The 26843-nt window shown below is 40.2% G+C and overlaps 1 protein-coding gene across 6 annotated transcripts in view; it reads left to right on the top strand.

The window, feature by feature from the left end:
- RASGRP3 (RAS guanyl releasing protein 3) overlaps positions 1-26843 on the top strand; it is a 58865-nt gene that overhangs the window by 18346 nt on the left and 13676 nt on the right. For 3 of the 6 annotated variants that reach the window (XM_041404342.1, XM_041404337.1, XM_041404338.1), the window contains exons 2-10: positions 12060-12252; positions 13784-13886; positions 14533-14595; positions 15760-15891; positions 16870-17017; positions 18534-18707; positions 19109-19225; positions 19531-19806; positions 25158-25235. In XM_041404342.1, the coding sequence (XP_041260276.1) occupies positions 12183-12252; positions 13784-13886; positions 14533-14595; positions 15760-15891; positions 16870-17017; positions 18534-18707; positions 19109-19225; positions 19531-19806; positions 25158-25235 (1161 nt within the window). In that variant the 5' untranslated portion in view covers positions 12060-12182. Of the gene's footprint in view, positions 1-2434; positions 2595-5054; positions 5146-12059; positions 12253-13783; positions 13887-14532; positions 14596-15759; positions 15892-16869; positions 17018-18533; positions 18708-19108; positions 19226-19530; positions 19807-25157; positions 25236-26843 lie in introns of those variants that run through there. The other 3 variants (XM_041404339.1, XM_041404341.1, XM_041404343.1) reach the window with 3 other exon arrangements.

The raw sequence follows: 26843 nt of genomic DNA, 5'->3' as shown, positions 1-26843 counted from the left end.
CTGACTCAGACTTTAGTATCAAAAGTGCAGAAAGAGGTTACAAGCTCTAAACAGTCACATTTGGGGTAAGGAGGTGAGAAGTGAGAGACCAGGCTGAGCAACATACCCCTGGAGTCAGGCTGTAGAAGTAAAAAGGAGCCAGGATTTGGGCTCTTTATCCTTCTTTTAGATCTAGTTCTCAGCTCATATTGCAGAACTAAAACAAGAGATGTGGTTTTCAGATTAATGTATCTTAAGTTTGTCTCATGTCTGTGTTTCAAAAGCATCTCCTTTTTGAATACTTGAACTGATTTAATGAAATTGAATTAGAAATTGATGTAAAATTTGAGCATGGTTACCTGGTATACTAGTGCTTATAGAAAGATAGTTTGCTCCTGTAAGTAAGCTTGAAAAAGACGGAGTTGTTTTGAAAACCTGACTGCAACAGCATCCAGTCTTTCAATGGTAAATACTGGGGGAAGAAAAACAAGTCCCTAAGCCTTTAAATCACCTTTTAAATCAAGATCTTCTACCCTTTAATTTCTTTCCCTTACTTGACTACGTTTTTCATTTGATATTAGCTTTACTACATACCCACAAGATATTTTTTTTTTTTAGAATTATTGGAGTTTAGCAGATCTGTAAGGAAATTCTGATAAGGTCCCTAAATTTGACGATTATATGCTAAGGAGTAAAGAGTTATGGGTGTCCTCTATGAATTCAAAACAAACAGGTTTGGATTAATTCAATAAGAGTCTTTCAAGTTGCTTGGGATGGTCTGAACTGGCCACTGCAAAGTTGTTATACTACCAATTAACTGGCAGGATTTTATCTACCACACCAAAAGTGTACTGGGTGCAGTATGTAATTCTCAGCTGTTACAGCTACAGCAACTGCTCTTGTTGCTTTTCAAATAATGGCGAATCCTTAGCATACATGAGCTTTAAAAAATTACAGTGTCTTAAGACATGAGCTTTGCAAACTTAACCAAAGGGTGTTGATAAGGTTTGTTTTTCTGGAGTCCTATGGTAGTAGTGTGTTTTGTGTCTGTGGAAGTTGGATATTTGTGTAGCTTCAATCCTGTGTTAGATATTCTTTCATACAATAAATAGATAACTGCCAAAATAATATTAGCAAAATAAATATCAAATTTGCTTGTTTGAAGTATTACTTTTTAAAGCAGGAACTGTAAGACGCTTTTCCTCTTTTTTCTATGAGATTTTGTTTTTACACTGCTCCTTCCCCTTTTTCAAGTTGTCTTGCTGTTCTGTATATTTTTATATTCAGCGCATTACTCTCTTTTTAAAGAAGGCATTTAACTTGTTGGCTGCAAGCTGTCTTATTGTTAGGAAGGTATGTGGTTATTAATAAAACTCACTCTGGTCCAAGAGCTTGGATAGAGGAATATAGGTGACACTGTTCTCATATCCTGTACTGTGGTGACACTGTTCTCATATCCTGTGCTCTGTAGACTTCTTGTATCACAAACAGCTTCAGAGGTTTGCTGCTTCTTCATGTTTGTACTAACCAGTGCATGGTTCTTAGTAGACTGCTTTGTGAGGAAACAAAGTTTACTCAGCTTACTGAGGGCTGCTTTGTTACCTCTGAAAAAAAAGAGTACAAAATCTGGTCAGATGCACTGAAACCAGCTAATAATCTCTTTGCTGCTCTTCTCTGTTGGAGGCTTAGTATTAAAAAAAACTCTGAAGTGGCTCAAGAAGCACTGTATGTCTGTGTTTAAAATGTTCTCCTTGCATCATTAAGAAATCTGAAGCTGCCATTGTTTCACCCATCTTCCCAAGGGAAACACAAAAATAATAACTAGAGGTGACAAACCGCTTACGTATTTTGATGCCCAGCATCTGCTGACAGAATTCCAAAAAGGAAGATACCGTCTCCCTCCTGACCTGGGGCTGTGTTTTCACTCTGCCCGCTCCTTGCGGCCTGCTTGCCTGCGGGCCGTGAGGCCCTGGTGCCTTCTGCAGCTGCAGAACCCCCCGAGGCAGGCACCCAGGTGCAATTTGCATGGGCCCCAAGGGTCACACAGCAGGTCTGTCTGTCAGGGCCATGCCTGTCTGTCACCGCTTCCTAGCGTGCCATTTGCCTTTGCATTCTCTCCCTAAAGGGCACGGGCTCCCCACGGATGGCAGCTGCCGCCAGGGACTGAGAAGGGTTGCGGGCCATTAGCAACTGGCCCGGCCACACTCCTGGTGCGGGATCAATTAACAGGTCTGTGGGGAAATAGCAGCTACATGTGAACCATTTTCTACGCTCATCAAAGGGAAAACAAAGGATTATCCGATTGCAAATGCACAGTAACAGCCAAACGAGTGAAAGCAGCCAAAGCTCTGTCCTGCCCTCTGTCCTTTTAACTCTGTCTTGCTCCATCTCAGACATCCAGTTTCCCATTACTTAAGTTTCTGAAAGCCTCTTCCTGCCTTTATTGTTTTACCAGTTGCTGCCTTCAATTTACTGCGCTGATAAGTACTTCCCAGGCTGTAAATATGTGGTCGAGACATTTCTGGAGCCAATCTAGGTTTTGATTGCAGTCACAGGAGGAAAGGTTAGCAGCAAAACTGCTCTCACTACACACGGAGGCCACTCCTCACACTAGGGTATGTATAGATTGTGAATTCATGGGGAGAGATGTGAGGGAATATAGGGGTTAACAGGACTGAAGAAGAAAAAATGGAAGATGCAATTAGCCTCCCCTTTTCACAAGGTGATACCCTTGCTTTTAGTAGATTAGTACAGTAACTGCAGCTCTTCAGTTTGGGAAAGGCCAGAAACCAGAAAGAGTGAGAAATCAAATGTGATCGTCATTGCTGAAAATGATAGCAGGTAAGTAGGGGGAGGTGAAGTCTCCCTAGTGGTATCTGTGACTGCAGATAATGATTTTGTTTTACCTTGATACAACATAGCTGCGGAGATGGCCAGTGGAAGAGGGGAAGTATTTTAAAATTTTACTTTTTGGGACACTTAGCTATAATCTCTGCTGTTTGGGTGACCAGCAAAAGGCTGCAGAGCTTGGTGGGCTTGAGAAGCTCCATATGTGTCTGCAATTCCTGTGGCATCATTACAAAGGGTGGCACCAATGTTTGCAGTGTGGCTGTCTCCCAGCGTGGGGCCCAGAAAGTTCCATGAGTAATTAGTCTACAGTGGGAAACAACTGGAAATTACAGAATGATATGGAGTGAAAAAAACTTTTTCTAAGGGAAAAAAATATTTAGAAGCTATGGGTTTATTAGACAAGAACTTGATACCTCGATAACTTACTGAATTCCAATACGAGTTACATGCTCTTATGACTCCTGTTTGCCTTCAAATTGATTGAAAAGATGTGTGAAACTAAAAGCAGTGCTGATTTCTAAAACTGTCCTAACTCTTGGAATATTTCATAGCTTGAAAGAAGTAACCACCCAGGGACTATGCTACTGCTGAAAAATTTTGGCTTAGTTAAAAATAAGGCATAACAAGTGTTACGGTAGATTTTCAAGTTGAACATATGAGAAACTCTAGGCAGATAGGTCCTAGGATTTCTTAGTAATCTAATTAATAAATGTGATTTTTTCTGGCTTGTCTTGAAGAGAACATAGCTGGTTAATGTAAACAATAATAAAATATTAAAATATTTTGTAACAGATATATGGTAATAAATATTCTGGGGATTTGTCTTTCAGAACTAAAGGGTTGATTACTTCCCCAGATATTTTTTAAAAATAACCTAAATAATTCATTTTTACTTGGGCTGGACCAACCTCATTATAGGCATGTAACAGTGTAACGAATTGTGAATATATGCAGACAAGATGTGTTTTAACCCTGACTTGACTAGGATAACAAAGCAGTCTTACTCTTGAAAGATGCTCTATGCAAGTCTGTGAATAGCAAAGGTAATTGCCAAGAGTTTCTCAGAAGGCTTACAGGCAGTAGTATAACTTGTAGGTGGTACTGGTGGTGTCCTGCTTGGCTTCTGGAAAAAGATCGAGTTAGTGTGAAACTCTTACTGCTGTTGCTGTCCTCTCCCTCGGTGCTGGAGATCTCTGATGTGTCTGAAGCACAAAGATTCTCAGAAGACCTGCATCCCCTGGTGTCACACGTGTTAATCAAATGTCTAATGTTGATAATTTGACTTTACTGGGAATAGCAAAATCATTTTCATAACAAATCTACTGAGAGATATGGCTGGGAGTTTTACTTCTTTTGAAAACAAACTAAAGTCTTCCTTAGCTCTCCCTTTTAACCTGATGCATTCTGGGCAACCTTGACCCATGGAAAGTGGAAGGTGTCATCAACATAGTATATGAAACAAGGATGTCTGCTCATATTTTCCTGCCATTTATTATCTGGAGTTAAATTACAGATGCAAATATCAACAAAGTAAATACAGGAAGCAAATATGGAAGTGGATGGGACAAACCTAAAGTATGGTAGACAACCAATTCAATAAAATGCTAGTATTGCAATTGGCAATGTAACCTTTGTTGTTTTTACAAATCCAGTTATTAAGCTGTCTATTATTTTAGGTGAATTATAATGAGAAAACCTGGGAGTGTGTAGGAGTGTGTCCCCTAATGACAGAGTGGCAAAACTAACCTTTGTCCCCCAAAAAAGGAAAGAAGCCCAGAAGTTTCTCTCAACGATTAGGTGAAAAGTCACCTCATAGGACCTCAGGGACTTCACCAAACACTAGAGAACATCTAACTGGATAGAAGCCAAAAAGTCCTGCCTGACCCATCAGGTAGAAAAGAACAGAACAAAAGAGAAGAGGGGCTTTTGTGAAGTGTTTCTACCAGGAGCAGACCTCTGTACCTGGCACGAGTTTTTCTGTTTGTTATTTTGCCTTATATTAAACCTTTTTTGTTTCTAACACTGCAGCAGAATTCATCCTGTTTATTTTATGCCCCCAAAGTAATAGCTAAGCTATCCTTGGGTGTATTATGTTTCTTTTTGAGGGCTTATGAGACCTGGCCCAAGAAAAAGAAAATTAACAGGGGTGGTGTTGGTAGAGGTGTTATGTTGTCTCTGAAATCCTCTTGGTTATGTTTCACAGGAAGAATGCTCAACAAAATGCTATCTAAGCAGCTCAAGCCTTAATCAAATGACTTTCTGATTACTGAAAGTTTTTGGTCATGTGACTGTCCATTGGCATTCCTCATGATTTCTGTAAGCTTCTCTTTTATCTTGGGTCAGCATGTATTGTACTCCATATGCTAATTTATGAACTTGTACAAGACACCATGGTCTTATGTGTGTGGGCCTGAACTAACACCATGTGAGTGGATCCATGGGAGTGGATCCATATATCCACTTGGTCTCTCACCCGTGGCCCTATTAATTTAACCTCTGTTTCCATCAAAGACTAGATGTTTAGGGCCTGAAATGGCTTATGATACCTTAATGTGTTGACTAGGTGACTTGCGAAAGTAAATATTAAGCTTAGTGGAGTCTTCTCTCAAAATTAAGCATAACAAAACATATTTTGAATATTTGTAACTTCAATACTTTTGTGCTAAGGCACAAGTGCTCACCCTTAGAGGCTATACTGGATGCAAACAGCAAGGGTTTGGCAGCAGACAGTCTGCAGGAATGGCCTCTGTGGGAAAAGGCCAGGGGCTGCCCTGTGTCAGACACAGCCACTTCCAGCTGTCATTGCAAGGGACCCCATGCAGCTGAGACCATCAGCCAAGTTTGTGACACCTCTGGAAAAACATATTTAAGAGAAGGCAGAAAATTCTGAGGAGGGGGAAACATGGAGAAAACAAGGGAATGGACAGGAGGAGGGAAGAAGAGAGGGAGTAATAAGGTCAGAGGGCAAGGAGATGCTCTGTGGCAGAGCAGGTACTTCCCTGGAGAGCCTCTGGCCCATTGATAAGTTCATGGAAGAGGAAGTGCACCTCTGAAGGGAATGCGGCCCACAGAGAACCCATGCTGGAGCACAGGACCAGAGTGAGAAGGGAGCAGCAGTGGAGCGAAACTGCTAAGTACAGACCCTGACCTCGTGCACTGCTGATTGTCTCACCAAAGGATTGGCTTCAGCCAGCCACCTGTCCTATCTTCTTTTCAAACACAGACATCCCACTCTGTTGTTCAGTGTCTTTTGAAGTCCCCCTTTGATCCAAAAACAACAACAACAAAAAAGTGAATCAGAGCAATAGGCTGTAGACACTGTGGTTTATTGTGTAACTACAATCTGAAGGTGTGCAACGAAGGTGAATGAGTCCTGGGAAGTCAGGTGAGCCCAGGACTTTATTCAATTTCATTCCTCTCCTGCCCACAGCAAAACTTCTATCTTGCGTTTGTGGAGCAGTGCCACAATGTCTCCCTTGTTCTGTGTCCCTGCTCCATGCAACAAACGTCACTGGCAAGCCAGATGTGCCATCCTGCAGCCAGCTGCATGTGGTGGCTGAGGTCATGGGCTGGGCACAAGCAGCGGCATTGGGCTGCCTGACAGCCCAGCATCTCTGCCCTGTCCTGTGTCGAGCTCCTGCCTGTGTCACACCCTGGAGAAACCTGACCCCCTGAGTCACTTGCTCAGAGTTTTCTAGAAATAGATCTGTGTAATAAATAAAGCATAAATATATAATAAATATGTAATGAATAAAGGATAAATAATAAATAGAGCACTGTAATAAATAAACTGGTACTGATCACCTACAAGAAAGATGAAACTGCTGGGAGAGAGCAAACTCCAGGAACCACACAGTAGGCAACCTAAGATCTGTGCTGACTTGAGCCCAAACAGATGTCTTGCTTGCATCTGTGTAGGCAAAGGTGCAGTCCCAGCTGGGATTCTTATTATGGTAATTGCACTAATATTTGTGGAGACTAATAGCAGGAAAGGGTCTTACTGTGAGAGCCTCCATTACATCTACAGGGCAGCAGATGACCTCTGTCCCGAAGAGCTTGCCCTGGATATGATCAAGACAGAATAATGGAAAGAGGTGTAGCAAGGGAAGGTATCCTTAAACTGTCGCATGGGACTCATGATTTCTTCTCAACTTCTTTTTCTGCATACTGCTACTGATTGGATTTCCCTGTCAAGCTGCTCCCACTTAGCAGTCCTCCGGCTGCCAGATGGAAGCTGTTTAATGCAAGCATTCACTGATGCAGGCTTGAAGGAGGGGAGGTCTGGCTTATTTAAAGACCCAAGAATATCCTAATCTTGTAAAGAATACAAGTCTTATGTGTGGGGGTGTCTGGAAAGTTTATGGATAAACTGGGACCCATAGAGGTGCCTCTGTATCAAGGTGGGACTCTTTGCATGTGCCTCTATTTATTGTCTTTAAGTAGAAGGAAAATAGCCTACTTTTAATAAATGGGGGAAATCCTACAGATACATTTAATTTGGCCTGACTAAAAAGCTGCTCGAATTTAATTTAGCTGAATAAATATTACCCCATATGTCAAATTTAAGCCTATTTAAAACTGACTTATTGATTTAGCTTGCACCTGTAAACTATGCAATTTGCCTGAAATCCACACATGGAGTGCCCACATATGGATTTGTACAGGCTTGACATTTTAATATTATTTAAACTGCTGTAGGTTGTAGGTGTGGACCCCCACCCCCCCACCCCCCCACCCCCCACCTTTAATAACCTCCACCAGTCGAAGTGAATTCTTTTGGTTTTACAAATTTAAACCTTGGCTTCATGCTGCCCACCCTGTTCACATCACTTGGTGCTTTTGCATAAGATTACAAGTTTGCTGGCAGGGTATCCTTTTTCTTTTAAAAACTAATATATTGCACCTGACCACATCTGTCTCAAGAGCTCACAGCCTCCATACTTGTTTCAAGTATCTATCAGGACAGTCCACAATAATACCATCTCAAGACTTCCAAAATGTTGAATACAAAATGCAATTACACTGCGCAAAAGTACTAAGGAACCCCATCTGCTCAGATGAACCACGTGCATGTGGCACGTGGGGTGATGGCAGGACTTGGAAGGAACTCTGTGTTTTGTAGTTCAGTCCGTGGCAAACTTCTAACCTCTGAGCACGTCACTGCAGTTGTTTCTGCTTTCCTCCTAGGGACGAAGTGCACATCCCATGATAGAAATAGTGCATAAAATAAAGCATGACATGCCTGACACCATGGCTTGGTTCATAGGGATATTATGGTTGTTTCTATTGCCTAAATGAAGGAGAAAAATCTGGCTTTGAGTGAGTGCTAAGGTCTATGTTGATGGTATTGCTGCTGTTGCAGTATTCACCTATTCCTGATTATCCCCTGAAATCCCTTCCCAGCATGTGGTGGGTTACCAGCAAGACTTGCAGGGGACACTGTCATTCCAAGTGGCTCGATAAAGAAATGAGAATGAGTGGCTGTGGAGGACTGTGTGCCTCTTATGTGCTTAACAGCCCATGTTGATCACAGCAAACCCAATCAGGTTCATAATTCCATTATGAGGCAAAAATTTATTTGTTTCATTATAGTGGGAAATTATTCCCTGAAACAGGCAATTAGATATTTCAGTGTTATGCTGGAAAGCAGCTGAGGGCAGAGATTCTCAAAGTTTTCTTTGTTTGAAAGTCCAACTGCATTTTTGGCAATCAATTTTTTTAATAATAGCCACATATTTCAAACTTTTAAATTTTTTATTTCTAGAAATACTCTGCAATGATTCTATTTTATTTTTAATTTTGTGTCTTTCTTGCACTGAACCGTTGACAGAATATAGTTTATTTAATTTATGTAGATGAAATTTAGAGTTGTATTTTACTCATCCATCTCTACAGGTGCTGGTGTTTGGTTGGATACCATTGTGTCATGATTATAGACAATTCCTTTATTGTTTTAGTAGAACAGCAGTGCTTGATCACACAAGTAATGATGTAATGGTTGTGGGTTTTGGAGGCTGCAGTCAAGAGATGTGATAGCAGGGTTTGACTCAGACCCACCCAGTCAGTTCTTCACTTGGTGGAAATGCTTCTTTCTTTTTTAAGAAGCTTTATTATAATAATGCTCTGACCTTTAGCAGTCAGATAGGCTGTTTGGGAGGACAGCTCTGGAGTGTCAGGATCTAGGTGACTGCTACTTATGCAGTTGTTGTAAAATTGAAAACACCAAACCTTCAATTTTACCCAGGTAAATTACTTGTTAATTACCATATGGCTGCCTTTATACTGTTGTCAGTGGAAGGCAGAGATGATCCTCTCCTGTGCTACATTTTATGGATTATGGGAATACTAACAAAATTTAAAAGCCAGATCAAATCTTTTCTACATTTCATGCTCAGCAATTTTTTAGGCTTAGACGGAAAATGCAATAGTTTTCCTCCATTTAATTTTTTTAAGCACTGACTAAAAATTTTTTGAAATGGCAAATAATTTTTTTTTTCCCTTCTTGAAAGAAAACCTAAGTCAGATAAATCTGGAAGAGCTGCATAGCTGGCTTTGTGAAAATTACACCAGTTATTTAAGCACTTAGAGAAGGATTTGGGTCTGGTCAAAAAGGAAAAACCTGTCCAAAGTGGATTCTAGCAAAAGTTATGTGTACAAGGTTGTGATCTTGAAAAACACTGCACAGCTGCTGGTTAACTCTGAAAGCAAACCAAACAAATGCTCTGATTACTTATTTATTTTTTCACTTTAAATACATAAACAGTCTTGGGAAGAAAGACTATTTCCTGTTTACTGTTGTGTGAAAGGATTAGTTTAGTTTCCCCTTGGTTCATTGCACGTAACATCTCTGTGTGATTCCTAGAAAAAGAGGGGTGTTCTTTCAAGAGGGGGCTCTGCACCACCCAATTCAGAGGAGAGTGCTTTCTTCCACCTAGGAGGAAGGGGCAGGATCTAATGTTTGCACCTCTCTGATCAAGTTTCTTGTTGGCTGGCTTGGACTGAGGCATTGTGTGGGCACTGACTGGTAGAAACTCCCTGTTCCATGAGCTCTGCTCACGTCCTCCAGCATCCTCTTCAGCATCCAGCTTCAGGGAAGAGAGTGTCATGTCTAAATCCATTGCTGGATGGAACCAGAAAGAGCCTGGCTGTAGGAACACATCTAAAAATAATACTACAGAATCATACGATTGTTTAGGTTGGGAAAGACAACTTTAAGATTATCAAATCCAATCATTAACAAAACACTGCCAAGTCCATCACCAAACCATGCCCCTAAGTGCCACACATCTTTTTTATGCCTCCAGGGATGGTGACCCAACCACTTCCCTGAGCAGCCTGTGCTTGGCCAGCCTTCCAGTGAAGAAGTTTTCCCTAATATCCAATCTAAATTTGTCCCCTGGTGGAACTTGAGACAATTTCCTCTCCTTCTGTTGCTTGTTCCCTGGGAGAAGAGGCCGACCCCCATCTGCTACCAGCTCCTCTCAGGCAGTGTTGGAGAGTGGTAAGGTGTCCCCTAAGTCTACCTTTTTTCAGACTAAACAATGCCAGCTCTCTCAGCTGCTCCTCATAGGACTTGCATCTTTGGCTGAACAGAATATTTTGAAGCTCTTCCAAGTAAAACACTGCTGCATGCTTCAAACAGGCTCAGCACTGCAGGACTCAGAGGTTGGGTCTATAAAGTGTCCGGTGCTGGACACTTTCCAGGTGCTGGGATGCAGAGCACTGTGCTGCTAGAGCATCCCTGGCCAGTCAGTGGTGTCCTACATGGAGCTGAGGTGCAGGTGGCAGCTAGCATAGGCCAGCAATGAGCAGCTGACACATGCCAAGCCTGCTTGGAGCTTGAGAGACTTCACTGACGGAGCTGCAGGCCGGTCATGCTAGATCAGCTCAGCAGTGCAGACCTGCCCTGAATGAGAAGGGATTTCTCCTCTTTCTGGGAGTTGTGTCAGGATGTGTTGGCCCTGCCTTTTGCTAAAGGAGGAGCACACCTGCCTGTGCTGTGGGTGTGAGCTGGCTGGCTGAAGCAGCCCCAGCAGGGCCACTAAAGCTGTCACTGCCTGGTGTCACTTGGGTGGCCAGACCACAGTGACAATTGCAGGGCTGCAAGCAGACAGAGACACAGCTCAGTGTGTCACTCTGTGTGCATTGTGACACTGGCCAGTGGCAAAGGGGTCAGGGTGGTTTTGGAAAAACCAAGGGGGCCAGGGTGGCTTTGTAAAAAGGGTGAAGAATGCCAGTCCTACCAGGACAGGGTTTGCAGTGCGAGGTCTGTGTTACAGTGGGTTTGGAAAACTTGGAATTTGTGGGTGGATTAAAGCAGGTATATAGTTCATCAGTGCTTTGCATGACCAGCTTTAAAAAGTTGATGTTATGGGCAATGGCTTCTGAAAATGAATTTCCCAAATTCCTGTTGTTTCACTTCAAGGACTATTTCAGTTCTACTCTTGGTTTTTTGTTTTCTAGACAAATCACTGGATGCATTTGTTTGTCACATTTCAAACACTTGGTGTGATCAGGCAGTAGTGGGGCTTAGTCACAGATAGATAATAAAGTACTGATTCGTTCTTTAAATATAACCTGTAAAATTACTTCTGAAAACTTGTAACAGAGTATTCTGTGCATCTTCAGGTAAATGGATATTTGATATTTAAATGCATAGTAGATGTATAATAAAATTTAGAAGTTTCTGTATGTGTTCAGGTCTCTGTGACTGCCCAGCTACTGTGGGAAGATTTATTTTATTTTAAAAAGCTGATCTCAAGGTCCTTTGAAAAATTGCCTGCTAGTTTAATGTTTTCTATGAACTTCATTAAACACTTTATGTGCTCTGTGCCAATTAAGACCATTAGCATTATCATGAACCAGTAACCTCAGGGGGAAAAATGGTTATGCTTAAAAACATAAAAGCAGGGTTATTAACAAAAAGTGACTTATCAAGTGTAAATAGAATGACTTGAACAAAATGTGCGTCATTGTACATGCAGGCCCTCGTTTGCCATCTGGTTTCTGTTTTATGACCCTAGCTATGGATTTATTTTGTCCTAGTGGACAAACAATTGGACAATGCATAAAAACACAAGCTGGAATGTAGGGAAGGCTTATGGCTATCTTTCACATGCTCATGTGGGGGAAAAAGTAGTTTATAGAAAAGATGAGTTGAGCTGTAAGCATTGCATCCTGAGAATTCTTCCATATAGTCATATAATTATGATTTCTTTTACTTTCTTCAGATTTTCATTGAAGTCCAGCTAAGAATGCAAGCAACAAAATAGAGTGAAAAAGCTGGGCAATTGAAGAAGCATCCTTCTACTTGGTGAAAATGTCTCTTATTTTTTGACAACGATTAAAAGACAATGGGGTCAAACACTCTTGGAAAGGCTGCAACATTAGATGAGCTTTTGAACACTTGTATTGAAATGTTTGGTATGCTATTTCAATGTTTTATTATTTTGTTGTTAAAATTAGTCTTTTAATATAAGTCCTGCTATTCTCTGGTTTAGCCAATCTTTCTCTTGGCTAAGAACATTTCTGTCCTGTAAAATTTTCCATGTTTCAATTTGGCCCAGAATCATGCAAGCCAGAATTTTAATCACATGCATACTGTATTAAATTTTCGTAATACAGATAATGCACAATTGTGGGTATGGTGGTTTTTACAATACTGGCCTTTACCAAGAGAAATGTTTAGATGAATTATTCAAGGAGTTATTTCTGGCATTGATCTTTGTCTTGAGTGGTTACACAGCTGTGGTTTTGACCAGTCATTTTTTTTAAAGGTTTTCCAAATCACCATGCAATAATTAGTAAGAATATGACCTAAGGCTAATGTAATCTTTTTACTCTTATTAAAATGTGATGTACCAGGTCTGAGGGAAAGAAGTGATGAAAAAGACCTTGATCCATAACACCATTAATCATGATTATTGGTCACATTACAGTCAAATGAGTTCATGGATGAGCTTAAGTGTTTTCAAATGGGGCTTTAATTCACAAAGCTACATTTAGATTCCCTGGAGATGCAGGGCAGATTTGATTGGAATGAAGTACTAATTTTATATGCCATGTGGAGAGAAACAAGTATCTAGAGGTGAGAGGGACTGAACAACTGATGGATGGACAGACCTTGTTACCAGCTGCAGTGAATCCCATACATCCATTTCTGTAGGCCACCGTCAAACTGGTTCCTCAGAACTTCATTTAAGTATTAGCAGAGCCCATGCACTTGTTGTTTGTTGTCTGGAAATAGTGTCTCTTCTTGTATGCACAGTTTCTTGACAAGCACAGTCCATATGTGGCTCCTGTTTTCATACATCACATCATCTACTGTCTTCAAAAAAAGTAACAGAATAATCTAACATTGCAGATGTTGGGGAAGACTGATGGTCAGCCGAACTGCCAGGGAATAACTGTGTAGTGTCAGTGGCTACACTGCAAAGACACAAGAGTCTCTGTTAGGCGGCTGGGGATGCGACCTTGGGCACTGATATGAGGTGCTAGGTGCTGCTTTAACATTGAATTCCTTGAAGCAGATCCATTTTTCAAAATAATTTAACTGCTAACTTAAAGCTATAAAGCTGCAATAAAATAAATATTGGAAGAAGTTGTACGTAAATCATCTTCCCATCCTCTTGATGGACTGATTTTGGATTTGTCCCTTAGATTGCTGGCACTGTCTTTATATAAAGTTTAGCACAGTGCTGCCCATGCCCTATTTTTTTTAGCTGTGGCCTGTTATCTGAACTGGTTTGGGTTTTTTCCTTTGTTTAAATAACTGTCACTGCATTCTAGCAAAATGCTGTTCAAGAGGCATTTTTGTGCTCTGGTGTCCTTTCCTACCTTTTTGTTAGATAACGAGCCAACATTTCCACTTTTAATCCTTTCTGTCTGACTGTGCTTGAAGAGTAAAAGCTCCCCTCTTCTGTGGTGGGGTTAACTCAGTGTTTCTCTTTTGCAGATGACAAAGGAAACCCGTGTTCCAGCCATTTGCCAAGAACCTTTCTTTTAATGCACCGGTGGTATCTGCCTTCGACAGAGCTGGCTGGCAAACTTCTGTCCACATATCCTTTCACAAAGTGCTGCAAGTTGGCATCGCAGTGTCAAAAGCAGATTGTCCTCCTGACCGCTTGTAAAAATGTGCCAATTATTTAATGACAAGTTTTAGAGGTGAATTTTTCTTCAACCTGGAAGATGAAAGTTTATGACCTTCTCTATGCTCACATAAAGACTTTGTAGGCTTTCTACATATGTACAAGAATAGTAACTGTGCATCAACCTTGAATAACTGTAAATATGAGGCCAAGATAATTTTTCAAGCATATCACAGCAGATTGACCTTTGAGTACTACGAATTTTCAGTGATATCTAACTACCTACATATAATTTATACCTCTTAACTCAGTAATCATAACTATTATCATATTTGGTTAGCCAGAGCTGGCAAGAAGCCTGTCAGTGGAATATTCAGAATTGTAGAATAGAGGCATAGAGGCATTTTTGATAGGGGGGAAAAAAAGGGGCAGCCGGGAAATAGTCTTGTGCCCTAAGACATTGTGAAAACGAATTAAATACCAGAGGCATAATGTGGTTATCTCTAGAAGAAAAGTTTGATACTCTTGTAAATTCAGCTGCTCTAGTATCAGCCTCCAGTGAATAAAAACAAGATTGCTGAGTCAAGGCACACAAAGCTTTCTTTAGCTGACATACGTACAGAGATGCTGATGGGGAGAACTGCAATGAATTCAGATTGAAAATCTGCTACTTCATGAGGTAAATGCACTTCTGGTCCTCTAGCATTTTGGTTTTATGGTTCTGTTAATACTATCAATGTAATTTTGTTTGTTTGGGTTTTTTACTTGGTCTCCATTCTACAGTGAAAAGAGAATTTCTGTGTGTTTAAAACAATTAAGTTGAGCCATCCAGCTTTTAAGACACTTAACTGCATGGAGCGCAAAAGCTGACAGAAAACTTGTATTATTATTTATCTGGCTCATGAGTGTTATGATTTATCAGCCTCCCATAGAGCAACAAGTTCACTGCCACACAGAGGAGAGACACATTTTACTCCCAGCTGCAACTTAGTGTGGGAGAAAAAAATTGTCTCTGGGTTGTAGACTTCAGTTCATGCAGTCCTTTTCAATCCCTACATAATTTATGGTGACAGGAGTGTGTTTAGTGATGCTGAGGTTTGTACACACTGGGTGTGTTCCAGACCTTGCAACAGCTGCTCTGACCTTGTTTCCATGGGAAAGCTTTCATGTGTTGGGCTGTTCTGATGTAGGAACATTTCTCTGTAAAAGAGAAAGTATGAATTTTTAAGTAATTATAAACTTGCTTCACTCAAACAAATGCTTTTTCTCCTTCCTCTGGATGAAGTTACATCACCGAGAAGACAATGAGGGGGTTACAGAAGTCAGGGCTGATAAAACCTTTTCCACTCCCCCTCCGTAGAGGAGGGGCTTGCATGTTTTACATGTAAGCTTATGTGGCTTACCTCTGCTTTACACAGTTTTCCTGGTGGAACTGCCACCCAAATGCACATCTGCATTTTCATTCAAAGATCTTTTTCTGAGCAGACAAAGTTATCTCACTTGGACAGGGGCCAAGTGCAAGAGTAATCTGGGTGTCCTGGCAGCCTGAGTCAGGACACTGTGTATGCCCTCACCTGAGACACCACTTCAATTTTGCATTTCAATAGAATGCTGCTTTGTTGTGCTGTTGTGAGTTAAGAAAAAAAAAATTAAAAGATAAAGTGGCTTTTGTCACTTCAGTGTCACAAACAATTGCAGAGGAAACAGGCCGAGTTCACTCTCTCTTTCTAAACAGTGGACCTGAAATAAGTCCTATTAAAAAAGTGTGTGTAAAATATATGCAGCCACTGAATGTTATATCTGAGTCTCTGGGTGTCTCTTAACTGCTGTCTGTGGATTTCAGATACTGGATTTTGGAATTTCCTGCAGAGTTTAACTTGGATCTTGGGCTGATTCGTTTGACTGAAGAGTTTCAAGAAGTAGCCAGCCAGCTTGGATATGAGGATCACATCCATCTTATTGATATCTCCAGCATGTAAGGATATCATGTCAAGGACATCTTTGTGTCTGGAACAGCAGAATTTTAGTTCTGTACAAAGTACAAAAGTATTAAGGCCCATCTTGATTTTGAGAGCAAAAAAAGCACTTGTGCAAAATTGTCTTTAAATTTGAAGCTACTAAAAATTTGAAGTTATAGTTACACAGTAAAGAGAAGCTTCCTATCTGTATGTAAATTTTTCATAGAAACGGGAAATAAATTATTTTTTTGACAAAGCAAGTGCCACTTAAGTGTTTAGGATTACTTTTCTTCTTCAAGTTTTCATACAAAATAGCAAGCAATGGAGTTACAGGCATGCTGTTTAAATCTTAGATCTTCTCAGGTAAGCTTGCTTGTCTTCTCATCTGTAATCTGTTTGTTTTTTGCAATATTTTCTATTATTGAACTGGATAATTTTTAGCATTCACGTATGTAGTTGCATTACAACTACTATTTCCTTGACAAGCTGGAATGAAAGTTACTTTTTAAAAATCACCAGACTTGCTTTTGCATCTCATCAAAATATTGTAGAATTTCTTTTAAAATATGGCCTATGTACAGTATTTGGCTGTCTCTGTTGTTCCATTACTTCAGGGACCTGTGGACTTACAGAGGAAAAATTAATCCTTGATGTTATTCAAGTATGTTTTTACTCTGTATCAGAATTTGTTTTGAGCTGTTCTTGTATTTTAAACATCCTTAATTATGTCTTCCTGTATCATGGGGAAGAATATGTCATCCTTTTGTTGAGATAGAAACCTGCTATTATTTATCACTTGGAGTAGTGCATGCAAAACTCCCAGCTTCTGTTGCCCTCTTGAACAGGTCCCATTCTAAGTGTTTGCACTGTGCTGGATGTCACAGAGCAGAAGTCTCATGGTCCTTCTGTGGTCAGTTTTACACAACATATTCCAGCTGTGGGCTGCACTGACATACACCCAAACAGGACTGAGACTTATTCCTATTCTGTTGCAGTCCTTCCTATGACTGGATGAGAAGAGTTACACAGAGGAAGAAGATTTCCAAGAAAGGAAAAGCCTGCCTGCTGTTTGACCATCTGGAGCCCATTGAGCTAGCTGAACATCTCACTTTTCTGGAGCATAAATCTTTTAGGAGAATTTCTGTAAGAAGCCCACAACTTTGTCACTTGCAATTAGGAGCCTGTCTTTAAAGAGCGTTCACATGGTTTCACATTTATGACTTTTTTCTCAACATTTCAGTGTAGTGAATCTTTATACTCTCTCGATATACTTAGCCATGCACTTCCTGGACCTTTTTGTGCCTGATGATTTTTGATGCCGAGGGAAATTCAGGCACAATTTCTTCTTTTCACAGAGACTTGTACATGGGCAAGAGGCAAAAGTGGATGAAAACTAAAGTTGTAGCTAAAACAAAACAAATGAGTAAGACAAATGTCAAAAGAAATGCTGAGATTTCTGCTGGCAAATATCGATATGAAAGGGTTATGTGATGTTATTGTATCAGGTGACAAATGGAAGCAGTACGTTCTCAAGATGACAAATGAGACTTTTTTAAGTGTTCAGAAGCATGAGAGAAATCAAATTCCCAAACTAAGAAAAATGTATGAGTTTTTTTGTTTGGTTCAAGGGAGGAAGGAAAAAGAGATCAATGAGGAGCTGAGACCAGTCTAAATAGAATCACTTTTGATGTCGCTTAATAATGTTCAAAGGTTAATTACTCTAGACTTCAAATCATAGGAAAACACCCTACTGTGATCTGTGCAATGCTAACCTCAGAGAAGGAGGGAAGGACAAGGAAAAAGGCATGGATTTCTAATCAAATTTAAGATGCGTTTCAATTCCTTTGGGGATTCCAGGAAGAAAACTCCAAACTGCAATTAACTTTCTTTTTTTTCCTTTGCTGTTTCTAGCTTTTCTGTTAATTCTTCAGCTTGAATTTTGCTGTCACAGATGATTCTCCACAACCAGTGAGAGTTAATTGATCTTGTAGCACTTGTTCTCTCAAAGTTATGTAATTATAGAATATGATTAGTCTTAGTCCTATGTTTGGTTTTACCTCTTTAAAAAAACGGGGGAGAAGGAAGGGCAGCATTAACTATTAAAAAAAATTAAATCATTTGAACACTGAAATACTGTCTATCTGCAGCTAGGAGACAAGCATCTGTTGTGTTAGAGTATGTGCCCTCATGTTTTTCTAGCAGGCTGGCATCACTAGCAACTCCCTACACAAGCTAAAATGATGTCCTAAATTACTGAAAACCTCCTTTTAAGGGACAGGTGAAAACTGTTTTTCAAACATTCAGGGAAATTTAATTTTTGAGATCCTATAGAGTGCCCTGGCTTGAAGGTGTCAAATATAATTACACAGAATAAAATGTGCTGAGCAAATTATGGGAAAGATGGAAGTAGTGATCACACTTATCTTGTAGGCTTCTATATTTCCTGACACACAGACAAGTTGTAAGTTGACATTTAAGGAAAAACCACACCATAACAATAGCAAAAAGATTTTAAGGAGATGTTGTGCAGCAGGGTCTGCTGACCCTGAATCATGGTCACTTTCTAAGCAAGAGGAGCCTTAGAAAGAAAAATATCAAAGTGTCAGTTTGATTCTCTAGTTTGTCCACTGTTTCACTGAAAGTGTCTTTTCTCTGTTAGTTCACAGATTACCAAAGCTATGTGATCCATGGCTGCTTGGAAAACAATCCTACTTTGGAGAGATCTATTGCTTTATTTAATGGTATCTCTAAATGGGTCCAGCTCATGGTTCTCAGCAAACCAACACCCCAGCAAAGAGCAGAAGTAATCACAAAGTTTATCAATGTTGCCCAGGTGAGTCTTGCAGATGAGTCTTTTTCTTCCAATACAAAGCAAAAATATAAATGGAGATTACAGTAAACAAATTAGCTGATGCTCTTGGTGTTATTTCCTCAGTGAATAGCCTGTTCAACATCACTAGAGTTTATTTGTGTGTGGTGTGCCTGCATTTTTTAACTAACAGACATAACTTTATAATAATTTTTCTTTATTGTATTCCACTTGGCAATTGTCACTATTTTGTGCTTCTTCTGGACCTAAACTAATTTAAAAATGAAATGCTGAACCATTCTGTGTCCTCGTTTATTGAGTTAACCATGTTGGGTTGTCTCATTTAACTTGTTGTGTGTGACATTGAGTGGCTGCTGCTTGTATTTCATTAATTTTTAATTATGCATGATTAATCTCTCCTGCAGAAGCTACTTCACCTCCAGAACTTCAACACACTGATGGCAGTTGTGGGAGGTCTAAGCCACAGCTCTATTTCTCGCCTGAAAGAGACTCATTCTCATCTGTCCTCGGAAGTCACAAAGGTATGATGGACTCCAGAATGCAGACATATTGAGGTGAACAGCACCTCTTTGAGGTCTGATGGGTTCTGCAGTGCAGGTGTCTCACCAGCACAACATTTGGATCATGGCAGAGCATCCTGAAAGGCACTTGGTTGCATTCCTCTCAATGGAGCAGGATAAGCTCACAGAGATGCTCTGGTTGATTGCCTGTGCCAGAGAGGAAATTAACACTGTCGACACCCTGACAAGAGTTGTGCTCGTTTAAAACAGATTAAGGAAATGCAATGAATGCTTTCACAGGGACTTGCTTCTCTGGCTGTTTGTAGGACTGGAACGAAATGACAGAGCTGGTATCTTCCAATGGAAACTACTGCAACTACCGCAAGGCTTTTGCTGACTGTGTTGGCTTCAAAATTCCTATTTTAGGAGTCCATTTGAAAGACTTGATTGCTGTCCATGTCATTTTTCCTGATTGGATAGATGAGAACAAAGTTAACATAGTGAAAATGCAGCAGCTCTCCATCACCTTGAGTGAACTGGTTTCTCTGCAAACTGCTTCTCATCATTTAGAGCCTAATTTGGATTTAATTAACCTGCTAACCGTAAGTACTGAACGTGTTTCAATTCACTGCTGTGATTCAAATGTTGAGTGTCGTAAGAATACTCATGTCTATAAAGTTAAGTGCATATTTTTATCTCAGTTTTGAAAAAGAAAAGGGAAAAAATACAAAACAGAAACAAGTTCACATGAGGTGTTAAGAAAGTCAAAGAGTTTTAGTACAGTCGTATGGAATGGCTGGAAGCAGCAACAGGATTGTTATAAATTACCTCTTTTAAGAATGACAGATGGAGGGCTGTATTTATGTTAGAAAAAGTAAAACTCAGTTCTGACTACTTAGAATGGAGGTTTATGTCTCCTCTGGAACAACTGGGAGACATGCTGGCATCAACACACGAGAGAAATTCCAGCCTGAGCATCATTCTGGTTTTGCTCCCCTGTGCTTTCCATGTGACACAGTACCCTTCCTGTCTAGTAAATAAAAATGTGATGGATTTGTACTGGGACTGATCAGGTACAGATCTTTACACTAAGGAAGCTGACAAATATGAGCCTGAGCTTGGAGAAACCAAACTGGTGTGGATATACCTATGGCTTCCTTGTAATGAGGACTGGGAAATTTTGGGGAATTTGGTAAACATTCTTCAGTTGTGCCTTGTTTGGAACAACCTGGGAACAAGTCTTAATCCTGATTAGTGGGACAGGAAAGAGCAGGCACCAGATGTTGAACCCTGCAATAATCCTTTAACTTAAATTTTGAACTATAAAGTTTATAAAGGTTTTGTTTTTGTAATGACTGAGAGCTTCTTTCTTGTGACACTCTTTCCCTTTCCCATTTCTTACAAGCTTGGCTTTGAATAAGGGGAAGTGGAACCTCAGGTTTTGGGGAACTGAGCAATAAAAAAGTGACTCCAAAAGGATAGATTTTAGACAATGTGAAGTGAGAGATGGAAGCTGAACTGCTGCTACCACTTTCATTAGCTGCTCTCTCTTCTTGGTGACAGCCTGTTTTCCAAAAGGAGCAGAAAGCTAAAGATTTTTTAAGACCTTGCAGGTCTTCATATATTCATCATTGTATCAGCCTGAGCTCACATAGCTTATCTGTTTTTCAATTTTTAATTTTTTTCCCCGTTTTCTTTGTTTTCAGCAAAATGATAGGGATTTTATTTGTGTTTTTGTATTTCTTTCAGTGTGCTCCATTTACTAGGAGAAGTAATTGAGTACATGATGGGTACTTTCTCATTTGTGATCCTCTGATGCATTCATTCATAATATAACTCTGCTGACTTTATTACAGTTGAGTCAATCTGATCATAAAAAATGAAGTTTCATTCTGCAATGTTGACTCCAGACCTGATCAGGGGTTATAAATAAGACAGGTGTAGGCAACCTAAAACCTTTCCAGGGTAATTCTGTCTTCACATCAGTCACTGCAAGTGTAGCTGTGGATCAAGTAGGTTTGTGTGGGAGTATTGATTTAAAATGGTGACTTCTGGAAAGGGAAAAACAACAAAATTCTATCAAAAGTTCCTGGACCCGAATTATGATACATACCATAATATGGATATTCTCATTTTTCTTCCTGTATGTAGATTTTGTCCTTATCAGTGTATATGAATACAAGAGGTTTTTTTTTAATGCTAGTCTCTTAAATAGAAATAATGGATTTATATTGTAGATTAAATGTTTCTATCTTTTTGTTGAAAAGAAAGTTTTAAGTCACTGGCTGGGTTCAGAGAAAGAGGACAAGGAAAGGGTTGCAGCCCAACCCTGAGAAGAACTGACAACTAAAAACAATTGACCTTGCTATGTGCAAATGGTCTATTAGCAGATTTAGCCTCTCCTGCTGCCTACATCATCTTCAGTTTTCAGAGCGTGAAGAATTAACAATTCCTTTTATTGCTAGGTCTTATCTCTCTAATGTCAACTGTAAAAATTTTTTCCATCTTCACCTTATTTAGAGAAACTCCCAAAATCTAGTAAATGAATAAAAATGTGTAGAATGCTTTCCAGTTGTGTGTGAATTGGCTGACCCAACTGTTTCTTCCCTTCTGCTGTTTTGCCATTGAGGAGCTTTTATCTGGGCAAGCTTTTAGTTGGTGCCTTGCCCTGATAAGCAATGTGTAAATCTCTTACCTGGCCTCCCTCCCTTGCAGTGTTGCCTTTTACATCACACTTAGCAAGAGCCTGGTCTGTGCTTGCTTGACAAGTAAATCACAGGGTACTGGTTTGCTAGCCCAACAACTTGCACAAAAAGATAAAATGGGCATTTCATGGGCATGTGGGAATTTGGCCTGGTTTTTCTCTCCCTCAGTGGTAGAGTCCTATTTGCTCTAAGAGAGATGATACCTTTCAAGTGGCTCAGAAATGGTGATGTTTGGGGTGACTTTGATAAGAGCTATGAAGTAAGAACTTGTGCTAAATGCTTGGTGAGAGGTGGGTAGTAAACTTCAGGCCAATTCCTCAAGGGGCTTACAGGACTTTTAAAGATGTAATTTGAGTATAGACCAAAAGGGTTCCTGGGGAACAAGAGGACTCTTGGTTTCAGTGGTAGCTGCTGAAGGGTCAACAGTTTGGAAAGTTGGTCTTCTCATGCCTTAAATATCTGCACACAAACTTAGAGTCTGCTTTCACCCATCCCCACACCCCTCCACCCCACCTCATCTTTTTGTAAGCATAAAAAGTCAGCTTCTAGCTCACAAAATTTGGGCTGTGTAAATGAGTCTGAGTTACATGGGCAAGCAAAGTAAATGTGCTACAATTCAGCTCCAGTGAGCCAGAGTCCATGACATGAAGATGGACTCAGTTCTTAGCGCATGGTTGCTCTTAGTCTGTGGTTATTCCTCCTTTCCTGACTTGCTGGCCATACTTGCTCCTCCTTCACTGAATCTTGTACCTGGTTCTGTACCATGTGGAGCTAAGATGTAGTGAAAGAGGACCTAAATACAAGTTTGGCAGGGCAGCAGAGAGGAAAAACAGCTTTAATGACAGTTTTGCCTTTAGAAAACTCATATTTGGTAAGGATGCTTAACCTTACCTGCTCTGCATTGGTTTGGGGTTTTTTTTCACAATGTGAATAAAAACCTGTGGGTACATGTTTCATCACTTTCTGTGGATTGGAAGTGGATCTCAGTTTCTCAGCTAGACCACAGTGTATTTGTATGAACTGTGTTAAAACCTATTCGGTGCCACCATTTTTCCCTTGCTATTTTTACCTCTCAGTATCTATTAATCTAACCTGTTCTGAGACTATATGCAAATGACTGGAAAGTCCCAGGCTTCTGTACAATCTGGTGAAGAGAATGAGAACTACCTAAACAATCAAATTGAAAGTCACCCTCCCTAACTTGTGTTCAGTAAGTTCCACTTAGGAAAAAAAAAAAAAAAAAAAAAAAAGTCATGTGTTTCTGATCACTCCCCTACCTTTCTCAATGCCCCTCCAAATTGCTCAGAAAAAAATAGGACAGAATGATAGCCAAATTAGAATAGAAACTGCCACTCACTGTAAAGCTTATTCTAGGAAAATTCTTATTATATTTTATTTGTCGTAGCAAAACTGTAAATAAAATATAAAATGAATGCTTACATAACTGCATTATCATCATGCTTGTAATTTTTGTGCTAATGTATGAAACTTGTGACCTAGACAATACCTTGTCCACTGCGTGCTTGCACATTGTGCCTAATGAAGTTATATCCACTGCTTAAGATAAGGTCATGTAATTCAGGGAGGGAGATCTACAAGCTTGCTCAATAAATACTAATACATTTCCACTCCCAAATCCACACCCAGCTCATCTGGCCTGCTGAGAAAACTGTGCTCTTTCACAGGAAGCAGACGACACCTTTTGAACTACCATTGCTGCTCTCCCAGTCTGACCTGATAACATCATGTGCTCCACCTGAGTGCTGCTTATTTTATGCTACCAAGGAACCTCAGAATACAGTCACTGAACATCTCACCATGTGAACAATATTTTTTACAGCACTTACTGGTTCAAGTTTGTCTTTAGGACAGGCCCTTACCTAACCCTGTGACAGCAGCATGCTGGCTGGGTAAAGGAACCTGCAGGACAGGATGCACAGCCTTTCACTGTGCCCTTAATTACAAAGTCCAAAAATCAGCAGTGTTTCACCTAGACAAAATGAATAACATGATCTCCACACTTCTCTAAAGACATGTGTTTGCTCTGGGAACCTATCTTGAGAAAGGGCACCTCTTGTGTCTTACTCATCACACAAAATTATACCTAAAAGACAGTAGTTCCTAGAGGTGATTTTGCAGTAGGTGTCACTGGTCCTGCTTGCTACTTACTTGGCACTTCAAATTCTCCAAAAATAACCTTCTGTCACAGTTACTTAGTCAGTAGTAATTCCATCTGTCTGCTCGGGAGCAGCAAAAAATCCTTTTAACTCAATCTTAGCTTAACTGGGGATTTGCAAGGTGGATGATAACTTCAAATCGTGTCAGTTCTTCAAAGCCAGTTAATGCAGGAACATGATCACAGGAAACATGCAGTGTTTGTTTCCTCTCATTGTAGAACATTAGCTACAGTGTTGATTACCTTTCTCCTTCATCATCCAAAGGAGGAGGAGTTCACTGCAGACATTGATCAGTGCAAGACCCCAGCTGCCAAAGTAAAAATGGATTCATCCTACTTTAAGTATATTTATGTACCTTCTTTTTTTTTCTCAATAAATCCTCCAGGGAAAAGAAAGAGAACATAATAGAAAAATCTTCCACTTACCTAGAAACAGCTGGAAGGCAATTTGCCTGACTTGCTGAGAGGCAGCCAGGAGCAGGCTAAGCTGGGACTGCTCTCAATGGAGCACCTTTCTGCATCTACAGCAGTGGCAAACCCAGCCTGCTTCTCCCAGACCTCTGTCTGCACAGGTCTTTGCAAAGAGGCATTTGCTCTATGGGCTGATCTTTGTAGAAGAGCTGCACTATTATGACCCTTTTTGAGGAACAAAATTTGACCAGAATAAAATCCGAAATCTTCCAGCCTAGCCCCTCTACGACTACTGTCCTGAAGTTTTTGCATTCTCTTCCTTGCTGGAAGAAAGTGCTTTGGTTAGGGGTGATCTCTGGAGCCCGTGTCCCTCTGTGCATGAGGTAAGCATGCAGCCCCTCTCCCCCCAGGGCTCAGGGTTGTGCCAGCCCTCAAGTGCAGTGCCTGACATGGCAGCAGCGTGTTCTTCACCAGCCTGGGCTGTGCTCACTCTGGGGAAATCCACTTCCCCAGCAGCTGCACGAGGATTTGGCATTTCTCCCAAATTCAGAGTAGCAAAATGTTGTATTTAACTTCAGTGGAAGGTATATCAGCTTAAAATCCTGCCATATCCAACCCAGACTAGTAAATATTACTGTTTTGCATTCTTTCTTACATATAGCTGTCCCTGGACCTCTACCACACTGAGGATGATATCTACAAGCTCTCGCTGGTGCTGGAGCCAAGGAACTCCAAATCTGTATGTAATCTTTTGCTTCATTTTGATATACTGCTTATTTTGTCTGCATGCAGTTGATTTAATTTTTAAATGACAGTTAATGTGTTTCCTTATTCATATGTATATAAAGCTTTTTAGTATTACATTTTTATAGAAAACACAGGAACTATTTATACGTTTTAGTGCATATTGGGAGAAATAAATAGTGGAACATGCCAGATGTCATTGTTAATTATTTTTCAACAAAACCTCTGCAAGTCCTGGGAAAAAAAAGTTCTGCTTTAGATATATAATCCTTTATAAGTTTATATCAATTACTTATTGTGTGACCCTTAGCTGATTTTCTGGATGCTGGTGCAGTTACATAGAACAACACTGAGTTAAAAGGTTTGTTTAAGGCAAAGCAAATAATTACTGTAGTATTTTAAAACTGTTTGCTTAGGTAAAATTGGCTGCCTCTTGGGCTCTCAAGCAATGTTTAAACAGATGAGAATAGATATTAATCTTTATTTGGTTATGTGCAACTAAAAATAATGCTGCATTCATGCATTTTTCTTTATTTTTGAAAGTCAAAGGATACAGATAAACCCCATAATTAATAGTTGAGTTCCACTTCAGGTATTAATTATTCACTCTCTTCTGCTGCCAAAGGCTGGGGACTCTGCTTTCCTCTGAGCATTTCTTCAGTGTATTAACATTCTTATTACCGTTCATATCCAGCCTGTGATGCTCTTAGGCTGAGCCTTCTCAAGTCTGACAGCATCAGAAGATGAGAGAGGCTGGAAATGCTTCACAGGGGGTGAGAGGAAGGTCCAGGAGTCTGAGATGATGCATTCCAGTGCTTTTTAAGGTTTTGAAGCATTCTTAAAAGCCAGCAAGGAAGCAGTACCCTTAAATTTCCACCTATAAGGCTTCTCTGGGGTTTAAAATTGTTAATCACTCTTGAAGACCAGTTTGAGGACTATGTGTGTGTGCTCCCAATGATGTATCATGAGCAATGATAAGGAAACTAAGGAATATTTCCATAGTCAACACAAGCTCAGCTTGAACATTTGAAGTTTCATTACTGAGTGTCCAGTCCTTGTTGGATATGATTTGACCACAACAGTTGTTTATTTCAGTCCTTCTGGGTCCCTCCTGCTCTCATTACTGCCAGCAAAGTTGAAATGTCACAGCCCTATGCTGTGGAAGGACCAACGGACCGCTACGGTAAATGAAGACAATTATCACATTGCTGCTTTGATCTCCAGCCTGAGCTTTAAGCAGGACAAAAGCAATATAAAAAATGCTGTGAACTTTAACAGTGCCCAGCAGATGTGGAAGACTCCTGCATCAGGATCAATGAGTAGCCAGTGACATTGAGCTGTTGCAGCACCCTGATGGGTAAAAAGCTGCAGCTGAACCGACAGAAGCTGGACTATTTGAAGCTTTCTTCTCTTTGATGGAGTGCCAAAGCACACAGGCTCTATTACGGGGAAAGAATCTGTAGGGCTTTTATATGTGGAAAAATTTGTCAAAGGCAATGTGAGAGCATAGTTATGTCATTCCAACTGCTCCTTGATTTATTGTTATTTGGGTACCGCTCCCATGCAGGTGCACTGTGAAGGAAATGCCTCATGCTGCTGCAAT

Source organism: Onychostruthus taczanowskii, unplaced genomic scaffold (assembly GCF_017590055.1).
Source record: "Onychostruthus taczanowskii isolate IOZ18803 unplaced genomic scaffold, ASM1759005v1 scaffold21, whole genome shotgun sequence".
In the NCBI taxonomy this organism is placed as follows: domain Eukaryota; kingdom Metazoa; phylum Chordata; class Aves; order Passeriformes; family Passeridae; genus Onychostruthus; species Onychostruthus taczanowskii.
The sequence above is the reverse complement of the archived record's forward strand: the minus strand, read 5'-3'. Positions and strand labels throughout refer to the sequence as shown.